At 41.3% G+C, this 12,846-nt stretch overlaps 1 protein-coding gene across 1 annotated transcript; it reads left to right on the top strand.

Moving 5' to 3' along the window:
• The first annotated feature begins 1,807 nt into the window (after positions 1–1,807).
• LOC112570292 lies at positions 1,808–6,097 on the top strand. The gene is made up of 3 exons (XM_025248673.1): positions 1,808–4,373; positions 4,865–4,992; positions 5,617–6,097. The coding sequence occupies exons 1-3, from the start codon at positions 1,808–1,810 to the stop codon at positions 6,061–6,063; spliced, it is 3,141 nt and encodes a 1,046-aa protein (XP_025104458.1). The 3' UTR covers positions 6,064–6,097.
• The last annotated feature ends 6,749 nt before the right edge of the window (positions 6,098–12,846 follow it).

The raw sequence follows: 12,846 nt of genomic DNA, 5'->3' as shown, positions 1-12,846 counted from the left end.
ACAACAACAAAAACGTTGGCTTGTATAGCGCCTTATCCCGCCCTTATAGACAAGCTCAAGGCGCTTCACAAATTACAGAAGGTGATGTGACGTCAAAATAAGGTGACGACAAAATGTCGATGTTTAGCGGACTGTACTCCAGGCCAAAGGTTAGCGTCCTCATACAGCACGAACCACAACCCGCAGCCCACATATCAAACATAACACCTTGCTTATAAGACGAAAATCATAAGCGATAACCAATCCCTTCCAAATCCGCCCCCCTCCCCATACAAAAACAAACAAACAAACAAGGACAGTAGGGTGGAGCCGTCCCTCCCCTTTCAGCAGACAGTACTTGTAGAAAGCACATGAAAACCATGTCACTTGTTTCTCTCATGCAGGTCAGAGGTGAGAATTCAGCATGGTGTGTGTTACGCAACTCCGAAGAACACTGGCCGGCGAACGCTGAGTTCGTTTTGATGGCGACCTCAAGTGATTTTTTTAAAATTTTTTAATTAACGAATGTCTATAATAAAGACATTAAAACACATGTTTACAGCTTCAGTAATGCATTCATCCGTGTTGTAAGTCACCCTCATTTGCTACTGTAGGTTACCTGTTCACCTCTGTTGATGAAAACGTCATCGCAAACTGTTACAGCTTCTGATATTTCTCTGTCACTCGTTTTTCAAATAAACTCCATCTTATTTATAAAAATATAATTTTTTTTTTTAAGTTGAGTAATTTGAGGATGAGGCTTTGGTGTAATGCAGCCCTCAATTCATTAATGACATCCTCTCTAGGTTTACGCACCCCTATCGATGGTCCAGCACGCGCCCCGACTGAACAAGAGTTTTCACGCTCTTCACGTTCTCTTCACGTTGTGTTAACGAACCGTGAGCACAATTCACCAGCTTTGCATTTCGCAGGTGGAAGCGTGCGGGGAAACACGGTCTCGTGCACTTCTTTTGTTCGTCTACTTTGTTGTGTCAATAAGAACTTTGTTGACGCTCGTGGAGATATACTAGATCTTCCGCGGAATATTTGTCAAGGTAAATTTATTTTTCTTGTACTGTGGAAGAATTTAGCAGTTTGTAGAACATTTTCACGCCCCCAGACGAAGTCTTTAAGTATGTTTGCTTTGAACCCGGCTTTCACGGTGGGGAAAAGCGCTGCACAAATCAACATTTTATTGTATATTATAATAAGGGCCGTGCTTATGGGCAGGCAGATGCCTCATCTGCCTAGGGCGTGTACGTCTGAATTCTTTCTGATAGAACTTTATCGAGTAACGGAAGTACGTCATAGGTCGGTCGATCGATCGATCCTTTTGAACAGAGGGGCATGATCCATTGTCATAGGGGAGTGGGCCGTAGAGTTGTGTACCGTTAATGAACCAGGTGATAGGGATATTTGAGGGTTTTTTGTGTATCGATTAAAATTTGTCCGACTGGGGTAAGCAGACGACAGTATCTCATAGCTCCGCCTTCCGGTACGCCACTTTTGTAATGGCTGTCGATTATAAAAAAGCTATGCCTAATTTCCTAACTGGCCTAATTTTAACCGTTAAAAAAAACCAAAAAACAACAAAACAAAACAAAAAACAAACAAACAAAAACACCGTCCTAAAACATCTTTATCACCTAGTTATTTATGGGCAATTCATTAATGGCACACAACTGCATGCTTCGCTTCCTCTGTTCAGTGTGCTCTACTCTCTTCTGTCCCTGAGAAACACCTTTGTACCTAAAAGCTAAGCGATGTTGCATTAATGTCAATAACAATACTGTTCTGGTTGTCATCGATTCCAGAATTTCTGCAGAGGATGTCAACCCTATTCGCCAGCGGTGTCCTTCAGGTGCCCATTTCACAGGTCCAGAATCAATACCAGCCATGGTACAAAAAGTTGCTTCAGCACCATCAGAACGCCGGCTGGTCGTTCACCTCCTGCTCACCATCCTCACCACAGCAACTACAACTGCAGCTGCAGGAGAAGTACCGATTGCTGATAGAAAAGCAGAAGAACTCCAGACAAGACTGGTGGACCAAGTGGGGGCCGTCGCCTCAAACAGCAACGCGGTGCGACTCGCTGCACCTCTTCTCAAACGACAGCGATGACTCGTGGGTCAAGCCTCCCCAACAGCTATATGTTCCAGTGGGCACCATGAATCAGACGTTTTGGTCCCCGCAGCTGCACCAACAGCAGCAGCAGCAGCAGCGACAAAATATCTCTCTGAGCTCACAAGCAAATGACGTTCTGCATCCTTACCAGCAGATCGCGGAGGGGCTGCGAGCCTGGGAGAGCTTGGGGACTCGGTGTTACGATAAAGAGCTGAATCTGGAAAAGATGAGAGAACAAGAGGCCATAGACAAAGCGGCGCAAGCTGTCCGGCTTCAGAGAGAGCTGGAGCAACTCCTACAACTGAAAGAGCGCGTGAAATCCCGCCTCGTGGAGATGTCGCAGGCGCATGATCACCAGGCAGCTCAGAAACAGATGCAGGAAGCTCTCCTGGCTAAGGGTCACGGTCAGAACCTGTACCACGCGGCGTTTGCCAGTCCTTATAATGTGGAAGGTTCTCGTCGCTCGCCCACTTACTGTCAGCACTCTCCGATTTACCGACATGGGCAAGACACAGGCGCCCGGACAAATTCCGAGAGCTTTCGATCGGGATCCGAGAGTTTCCGAGAGCAGCTTCTACAGCAGTACGAGCAGATTCTACGTCAGAACACCAGCCTAGACTTGGACTGTCGACGGAAGGAGCTGCACCTTCGACCTTCAACGTACCCGAAAGAAACAACGATTCATTATCATAGCGCAGGCGGGCAAGGTAGAAAGGATGCACAAGAGAGGGCAGTGCATTACACCATGCCCAAACAGGATATGACGCAGCAGTTTCCGTGGAGGAATAAAGACAAGATTCGACCTCTGCGCAAGAGCACGGTGAAGCCGCAGCACTCCTCGCCGCGGGAAGGGCGAAGTTCGTCAATCTCAGAGTTCGTGGAGTTTAACGCAACAGACTCCGAGCCAAGGCCATGGACAGATCGGGACAAGATGGCGGACCCTGACGGTGAAGAGAGGAAAGACTCAGAATGCTTCCTTCAGTCAAACACTGTAGGTCACCCACAGGCTGACGAGCATACTGATGGTAAAGATATAGCCAGCCAGATAAAATGGGACACTGAAAAAAGTAGTGCCAAGTCTGAACAGCCTGATTTCCTTCAGAATGGTTACGAAGTCGAGAACAAATGTCTCGCTGGTGAACAGAGCTCGGGCCTAAATGAGAATTTAATTCAGGGCAAAAGTGTCTCCATAGAACAAGACGGTTCTAAACAAGATAATTTAGAACATGTTCTTTCTCTTCTGAGGAAGGGAAAGCGCGAAGATGTCAGAGCGGAAGCGGATTCAATCCAGTCAGATACAACCAGGAGCAAGCAGGATTCTTTCACCGAGACATCAGATCTCAAACAATGTCCATCGTCACAAGAGTCCAGCGAAAGGACGCCAGACGACAGGCAGAACAAACGCCGTTCCAGCAAGAAACAAAAAGAGAAGGCGAGTGGAACCACACACAACGGCCATGTCGAAACACAGACACGTGCGCAAGAGGACGTCAGGGCGACTGATCCGAAGGAGCAGCGGTCTCGCAACAAGTACAACAGCCGTCGACAGCAAAGGACTGCTGCAGCGTCCCGTCACTCTTTGGACGACCGACAGCAGCACGATGCAGCTGCTGATGACGCCACTGCAGCATTGCAGCCCTTCGAGCGGAAGATGACCAATACGCAGGCGCACAGGCAGCAGGAAAGGACGCAGCCGTACCCACGCCGGAGGGAACCTCGCAACCGAAGTGAGGGTCAGGAGGATCTCGAAGGGAGAGCTCAGCCTCCTCGTCGGCGCTGGGGGTTGATGAAAGGTCAGCAAAGGTACTTCCGGTCCAGCGCCAGAGGGAGAGAAAGTCGCGCAGAGAGCTGGGGAAAACCTCAAGTACGTCGCTGCAATCAGCATGCTCTTAGGTCTTCGCAGCATAGAAGGAACGCGGAAAATCTGAGTGTCGAGGAGGAGGAGGATGCGAAAGCTTCCAAGGGAGAAGAAATGGAGAAAACCACGACTGAAGGCGAGGACATTTTTGTCTCGCCCGTGCACTTGCAAGAAGAGCAGTTTGAAACTCAACAACAGCAGATGGTCTCCAGCAAACTGAACCAGCAGGAAGATGTGCAGCAGCAACAACAGGAAACGACGACGGCTAAGAGGTCAGAGGTCAGCGAAACAGAAGAGGGAAGGATTAGCGCCGAAAACTCTGCGCGTCTAGTGTCGATCGAGCACGAAGTGATAGGATATGACGTCACCTCGGAGGTACTAACCACGGAAAAGATTGAAAACGAAGAAGCAGGTAAGTATTGCCATTTGACGGTGCGATAACTTAATCAAATACAAGATGACCGCAACTATTAAAAGGAAATCATCCACATTGCCTGTCGTGAACCTAATGTGCTCCGCAAGTATTCGTCATCTGTATTTCATGATGCCGATGTCAAGATTAAGTAGGGGGCAGGGGGGAGGGTGCAGTGAGAGTTTTTTTAAAAAAAAGAATGTGCTATGAATCGTTTCTCTCAAATGTATGTAAAGGCAAACATTTCCATCACACTCAACTCTCGCACCTTTCCCACCAACCGTCGTTCAATGTTTGAGACCATAATTTTGAAGAGCCATTTACCCATCGCCAGCTTAAACCTAAAAGCGTGGGTGGTAGGGAAATCACCATTTTTGTGAACATTTTAGTGAAGCATTTTTCTTAATTCTAAGATCTGCATCAGCTCGAAACAGTGTCAATGCAGAAATATCATTCTGAAAAAAATGTAAGTATTTCCCATTTTTTTATAGGGGATGTCGAAGATGAATACATCGGTGGTACTTTGGACGAGAACTTGAATCCCGCAAGCGTCAGACGGCAAGACGGAACATCAGACAGTACTGGTTGCATTGCCATGGATGATAACATACGTGATAAGGTAAAGCCATCATTTAGAATTTTTAGCATGACCGTTCAAACATGCCATGAAAATAAGGACATTGTTGAAGCCATAAGACTAAATTTCTAATGGCAATAAGACTGAGCAAACACAGGCTCCTTTGAAAGTAAGCATACGCTGTTAAACCAATGTAGTCTGTTAGTCAAAACTCTGTAACCATAAGTCATTGTTACAGTTTTTAACCCCATTGAAACACTTGTATGCAAGATTCTTGCTGCTGTCCTCGGCCACACGTTAAACGAATTCCTTTTGCAACTATCCCTTTATCTGAATGTTCGCAATGTGAAAATTTGAGGTATCGACAGATCTTTAGCCTACCAGCAGCTGACAGTACTGCAAACAATACACAAAAGAACACTGTAAACAATCTCTGGAAGAACATGAAGCAATCAGAAAACTTTGCAAATAAAAGTAATGAGCAAAGACAAATATCGGCCTAAACATGGTTGATTGCTGAGCAATGTAATCGGCGCGTAGTAGAAAATACCTTTTAATGTAAAAGTCTTATCTTGTGTCAGTTAAAACTTCAATGTTCAGTAACGTGCGTTAGTAATACTTTTCATTGACTGCTGAAATCTCGGAAGATTTGTTCTTTGTTTCCAGAAATCTGAGCCAGAGTGCACTTCTGCTAGTAATCTGGTCCCTTCGGAGAACAGCCAGCAAGATGGGGAGTATATTTCTGACTCTGAACTGATGAAAACCGCCCCTGTAGCAAGTGCTGTACCAGACAACGAGCTCGAAGCAGCCTCGCAAATCACGGAAATCGCAAGAGATTCTTGTGCAAGGATGTTGGATGCGGCTGCCCCCGAGGACATGGGAACACATGGCGGGTCATGGAGGGCGGATGAAAGGGAGAGAACTGCAGAAAACGGATCCCCATCCAGCGGCGAGATGCTGGCTCCTTTGCCGCCGCCAACTGCCCAGCATAAAGTAGAAAGTTTCTTTGTGAAACAGATCGTCTTTGAATTTCACCCTCGGGATGCCACAGAAAACGAAACTTGTTTACTACCAAGCGGACAGACGTCGGGACAGTACCAAGTAAGGACTTAAGTATATCCATATCAAGCAGTTTACAAAATCAGGATGCCGGCGGTCACAACGATGCAACAATGGGAAAGGCGCACCGAGGAGGCAATGAGAATCCCCGAGAAGTTCCCACCGCTAGTCAGAACGCTGTTGACATCTTGTATGGCGGTGACACCGTAACGCAAACAGGTGACCTGCCGGGGAATGATGACACGCTCTCTGACCTCCAAATCCATGGTACGGCTGAAACAGTGTCAAGGTGCGAAGACTCACATATATCTTGTGCGCCAGATTTCACGAGCAAAGAAAATAATTTGCTGCTGGTAGATCACAAGAAAGAGGTCGCCATGGCGTCCATCCTGGGGACATCGATGGAAAAAGAATCCCTTGGTGAGACGGTAGGAGTCTTGGCGGTGGGCCCTGAACGTCCAAAGTCTGCTGCCAAGTCTCCAAGGCGGGTTCGTTTTGCCCTTCTATCGTCATCATCCGCGGAAGAAGAATACGGGAAAGGGGAAGAACAGTGTTTAAGTTCTATGAGTTCCGTACTGTACGAGACGGGTCAGAGGTTAAGAATGGCTTCGTCTACGCTCCAGCCAGAAACGGTCAGCAGTTGTAATACTGATGTGGACACCGTTGCTCGAAACACTGCCCAAGAGGATGCTATTTCTAATGAATCCGTTGAGGTCAAAATTCAGACTTCCGAGAACGATAAAAAATCAGCTTGATTGAGGCTCAATTGTGAAACAATGTACTGAAAAGGATAGGTGTGAAATCTCTTCATTTGTGATAACTGCGGATAAAGAAAGGGAACGTTCATTGTCTATTCGATGAAATTGGCTCCTTTTGCATTATACCAAAAGCAGCTTAAGTAGATTTTGTTGATTGAATTGACTGGACACCTAAAACCATTGTAAAGCACTCTTGCTAGAGTCGATACCGAAAGCAGCTGCCTCCAGAGTAATACAGGGTCGAAAATTCTTTAGGAAAAAAAAACAACAACATAAAGGCTACTAAATGTGTGTGCTTTTTATAGTGGCAATTATAGTTGTAAAGTCGACTATTTTGATTTCTTTTGAGATAATATTGTCAAATCATATTCTGCTGTTGTGCGATTTGCAGATTGACCATTTCATTATTAGTCAAGTTTTTGCTTCGTTTAAAATGTTTGCCTTATCACTCGCAGACCTGACGCTTTCATACTGCCAGTATAGTAGGCGAGATATGTTGGTCATCGATGTTGGTTTAGTCGCTTTGAATACACAGTTTTCGTTCGTTAAGACATTATGTTTTGCTTTAGAGAAAGTCAATGTTGTGGTTTGAACAGATCGAGAGGGCGATATGATTACAAATAGACAAATAAATTTTTTTTGTAATTTTTCAGTTTGACAAGTGTGTGTACAATGTAAGTCTGGAAAATGGACAAGTCTTGCGTAAATTATCTCCTTTGCATTTGTAGCCGGACTGACCCTCGCTAAAAGGCCAACACCGCGGCCCCTAGCGCCAAATCAGTCAGTTCCTCTTTGGTGTTCCAGGAAAGAGGACGAAGTTCCCAAGGAGAATTTTCCACTAGAGAAATTCTAGCTCTCTGGTGTCGGGTGCGTTGTGTTCTTTTTATTCCTATCCACCACACACCCGCACTCAGCCGACCTTCCCTAGCAGCATCGGAAACCATAAGCTCAAGGGGTCCACCAAGTTTGTCTTGATCCGACTGTGATACAGGGGGTCAATCTATCGCAATACTTGACTCGTCTTGCATGGCGCTGTCAGCGCATGCGCACATAAGCCAAGCTCCACGCTCGCCGAGGCGAAAACAGAGTGCGGGAGATCATGCCCACATATAGGGTCGTGACCCCTAACAATGGCAATGACTCTTCGCCATGGCGTGCTACATACGACCACATGCGTGCAGGCAAAGCCGCCATTTTCAAATGTGTGAGTCTACACTTTTCCCAACAGAAAAGCTTCTCAAGCGGTCAATTTCTATACTGATACATGTGTTCGACGCTTCGATAACAGTACGTATAATTTTTATACTCTATATTAACATAGTTATTGAGATTTTAACTACAGAAATGTCCAAATTTAATGCAGAATATCATTCTAAGAGAAAAAAGATTAAGAGTACACATTAACGCAATAAATGCACAAGTTTTCCAGACAGAGGTAGAAATCGTGCTCAGCAGTTCTGAACGCTTGCATTTGATAATTCTTTAGCCGTTAGCAATGGAGAGAATTTGGAGCTGTCAGAATTTCCTCAAATTGCGATTACGAAAGTGGAACGTAACAGAGCTTCGACAGTTCCGTCTGTTTACTGGTACGATAGCGTTAAAATGCCAGGTTTCTTCGGCAGTATAATATTTTTTTCTCTTATTTATTGTGGGTTTGTTTTTTTTTTGTCTTGCAAGTCCTGGGCTGTGTGTGAACTATGCTGATTATTAGGCTCATAACCTTTCATGTTTATTTGTTCAAGAAGCAGTGTTTGTATGGTAAAGGATTTTTGGTGTAAAATGTACTTGCTTTGTCACATATTGCTGATAATGTTGACAGATTTGGTCCTTTGGACTCTTAACTCTGCCTCTCAATTTTATATTTTTTTAGGCTAGCTTAAACGACTTTTTCAAACACCAAACTTTCCACTGCAGCAGCTAATTAAGAATATTTGTCAAAGAGCAGCATAAGGATTGTGTTCCCAGTGGTGAACCAAAAAAAAAAACTTATATAGATAGCCCATTGACAACTGATTGTGACTGGAAGTATCATTTCAGACAACTTTAATGGTCTTTTTCAACAACAAATCATAATAACTGCATAATGGTCAATAATTTATTTTACTGTTATTCTAGATAGCTGGCTGCTGGCATTTTAAGATGAAAGTGGTCACAGGGTGTGCAACTTCCCACTACAATCTATTGAACCAGATGCAAGCTTCATTAATTAGAGCTATAAAGCTGATTCCTCATGTCCTATGCTTCCAGTTCTCCTGCACAAGTCATTAAGTAAGTGCAATTTACTTTTTGATTCATAATATTCATAATCCTTGTGCAGAAAGAAAATTTATGAAGCATGTGACCATTAATGGTCAAAATGACTTCTATGTTATTGTGTGCTGCAGATTTAAGGAAGGAGAAAAAGATAATACCTGAACTGTTTGAACACAGTCATTACACCACAGATAGTGTAGCTTTTGTTGTGATGCTGCACTATAAGAGTGTGTTATTATTATACTTTTGATCTTGATTTGTGAAATCTTATTTGCCTTCTATATTTATTTCCATGCAGGTAACTACCAAGAATCTAGCTGAATCTGCAAGGGACAAAAATGTCGGAGGTGGAGAGTGATGACAAAAATGCTCCCACTCAACCAAAAAGGATACGGATAACTCGATTAGATTTCGGTCTGTTTTCATTTCCTCTGCTTAATTTTAGGGAATTTTTTTTGGTGGACATCATATAGGGACACAAGGCTGTGTCCTCTTTCTGGTAAAATAGCATACAGTGATAAACAAGTTTTGTACAATAACAATAAAATGTTCTTTAAAAAAATTTTAACAACCTATCAGCAGCTGACAGTTTTAAATGTACTAAGCTGAAAAAAGTTTATGCAAATGTATTCATTTGACACAGGGATGCACAGCTAACAGCGAAGGAGAGAAGGATGCCGAGGAATCACTATATGCTGACCATTCAGTTATGCAGCAATGTCCACCACCATTGCCATACTCTTTGCCACTAGTGGTTGGCACCATCTCAAGGTGTCCCCAAGTAGCAGCTTTCAAAAAAGGACTGTTTCACCTTTGCCTTCACACCCCCAGCGCCTTCCGATTCCATTGTCTGGTTTTCAGCCTGCCAGCATAAAGACCCATAACCCCTTGGAAGGTAATTTAAAGCCATTTTGTTTATAATCATTTTAGCTTTTTTTTCTTCTTACCCTTGGCCAAGAGTTATGAACAGTGCTTTTATGAGTTAAACTGGAAGCGGAAAATCCCAGCCTTTTGCCATAGTGAAAAAATTTGAAACAAATATGGATCACATATCAGATAGATATGACAAATGGTAAAGATTAACCAAAATTAATGGTATTTTCCAGGCATTGTGAACTATAGCAAAGCTAGAAAAGATCATTATTTAACATGTTTTCTGCTATTGTGTTCTTAGGTTAGAACTAAACTAGAGAAAGTTGGATGCAACAACTGTCTCTTCTGGAAGAGATGAAGAATGATACAAACAACCTTAAAAGGATGTTTACATGGATGGAGGAACAAGAACAGGAAAGGCAAATGACACGGGAAATCTGCCAGAGGGTTCCAGTCTCGCTTAACAATCAGCAGAAGATGTAGAGAGTCTTGAGGGAGATATGAAGACAGACCCATAAAAAAGGACATGCTTGGTATGTGCTTTATTCTGATTTGTTAGTAGGAGGAGTCAAATCTTTTTATCTGATTCCCTTTAAAGGTTTCCATACCATACCATTCATTGTATAAAACTAATGACATGTTTGCAGTACTAAAAAGTAATAAAGGCATTGTTATGTGGCATTGATTAGAGCAGATAGTAAATTTTCTGTACCCACTTTTGCTTGGTTGTATGAAACTTCCTGAATTGTTGCTGTCTTTTTTTTTTGGGGGGGGGGGGTGTCTTTAAATACTAGTTGTCATAACAGGTATTATAATGTTGCCCACTGCAATTTTTTTTAAATGATGTGTATTTATTTTTGTCTGTTTTCAGGAATGCCATTCGGTGATGCGTCGGGCTTCACATTAAAGCATGTAGTGAGGGGCATTCTATCTGTGCTATTTTCAACTGAGTTGGCCTGATCTTACAACTTCAATGGGACTCAAGAACCACCCCTTCATTTTACAAACAGTTCAGGGTAAGGATTTAAATATTTGACTCTGTGTGTGTGTGTGTATACGGTACATTAATACATGCCTGTCATAAAATAGGACTGTTTGGATTGTTTCTTATCTTTTAGTTATGAACCTTAACCTTTGACTCTGCTAGGTGCAGACAAGAATTTTCATGAGTCATAAAAAAAAAAACATGACAGGAAGATAAATCAGCCTGGAGAACTGTCCCTACCTCATTTTATTGTGATTGAATTACATTGCCAAAATAAAATATGGACACATGTTTACACAATTTCTAGTGACTGTAGTCCTTTAATCAGCTGGTTAACACTGTGTAGAAAGGAATTAAAATGACAGTTTATAGACATCTTACAGTTCCCATGTATTGGGATTGTTTTTGAAATTAGAATTTCCAGAGTTTTTCTGCCTATAGAAATTCTAACTGAAATTCAAATGCAGTTCCACTTGTAGTTCCTTTCTGTTATAAACGCTTTAAATTTTTATGCCACTTTACATATCAGTATAATTTGCTTGTACCTCTTTTTGTTTCACATTATATTCTGGATTTTAGGTCAGTAACCTACAATTAAGTGATTACTTTTTTATGCAGACCTCATATTCTTATATTTGTTCTATTTTAGATGCTGCAAGAAAAAGTTATCCTGAAGCTACGGATGCTGACTTGCATGCATCAACTTGGTTAGCTGGTGCTAGGGATCAACAGAATGGCAGAAGGGAAAGGGTTGAGCACAGCCTATACGTCAGTTAATTGTTCTGGGTGGAGGACAAGTAAAGCTGTGCAACTTTCTACCTACAGTTGTAAAATTCTTGTACATAAACCTGCATATACTAAATCTGGATTTATATAATTATATAAAACTGTGCTGTGATTATTATTTACTCTAACCCATTAATTATCAATGAGGATATTTTCACCCGATCCAATAAGAGATGTGTTGTGGTAAATTCAGAATCATTTATATGTTTACAGTTCTTTTCTAATACCTTCTAAAATTCTTGAACATAATTGTGTTTCAAACATGTGTTTGATGGTTTCCTTTTCTAGTGATAAAGGTGCAATTTAAAATTTTTAATCTGTTTTAAAAGATTGTAGTTAATACCATAAGCTGCAATCCAACCTAGAACCTTTTATAGTTAATTTCATGACTTTGATTTATTTTTAGAAATGTCTATTAAAGCATCACTCTTTTTGACAGCAATTCAGTTCATACTTATCATTTGATATATTGTCATAGATCTTTGAACCTTTTCTTTGGGAAAATGTAATTAGTGTTAAGGAAACTGCAATTTAATTTTAATTGTTTTGTCAATGGATACATGGTTTTGCATCGTTCTACAACTTATAATTAAATAACGAATGTTGCATTAATATATCAAGAGGAAACATCTTTTATGTATGCAAACAGACAATGCTTTAAAAAAATTTTTATATATTTTTAAAATTATTTTTTATCAGTTTGCTTTTTATCCTTATTTATGATAACATTTTTACCTTGATAAATGATAAATTGTTTATGTATACAAATGAGACAATGCCTTTAAAAAAAATTGTATATTTTTAACATTATTTTTTATTAGTTTGCTTTTTATCCTTATTTGTGATAATATTTTTACCTTGATAAATGATAAATTGTTTATGTATACAAATGAGACAATGCTTTAAAAAAAATTTTATATTAAAAAAAATTTTTTTAGTTTGCTTTTTATCCTTATTTTACCTCAATAAACGCCAATAAATGACAAATCATGTTTGTTTGTTTTTTTTATAACATTTTGCACTTTTGTGCACTCTTTTGCTGCTTGTTATATATATATAATTATTGCAAAATACACAAATTATTAATCCATTTGATATTGGTATTTTTTAGGAATTTTGGCATGTCTTGATTTAGAAATATGTAAATCAGGATATGCCGAAATCCCTAAAAATACCAATAAT

The sequence above is a fragment of the Pomacea canaliculata genome, linkage group LG8 (assembly GCF_003073045.1).
Source record: "Pomacea canaliculata isolate SZHN2017 linkage group LG8, ASM307304v1, whole genome shotgun sequence".
NCBI classification, from domain to species: domain Eukaryota; kingdom Metazoa; phylum Mollusca; class Gastropoda; order Architaenioglossa; family Ampullariidae; genus Pomacea; species Pomacea canaliculata.
The sequence above is the reverse complement of the archived record's forward strand: the minus strand, read 5'-3'. Positions and strand labels throughout refer to the sequence as shown.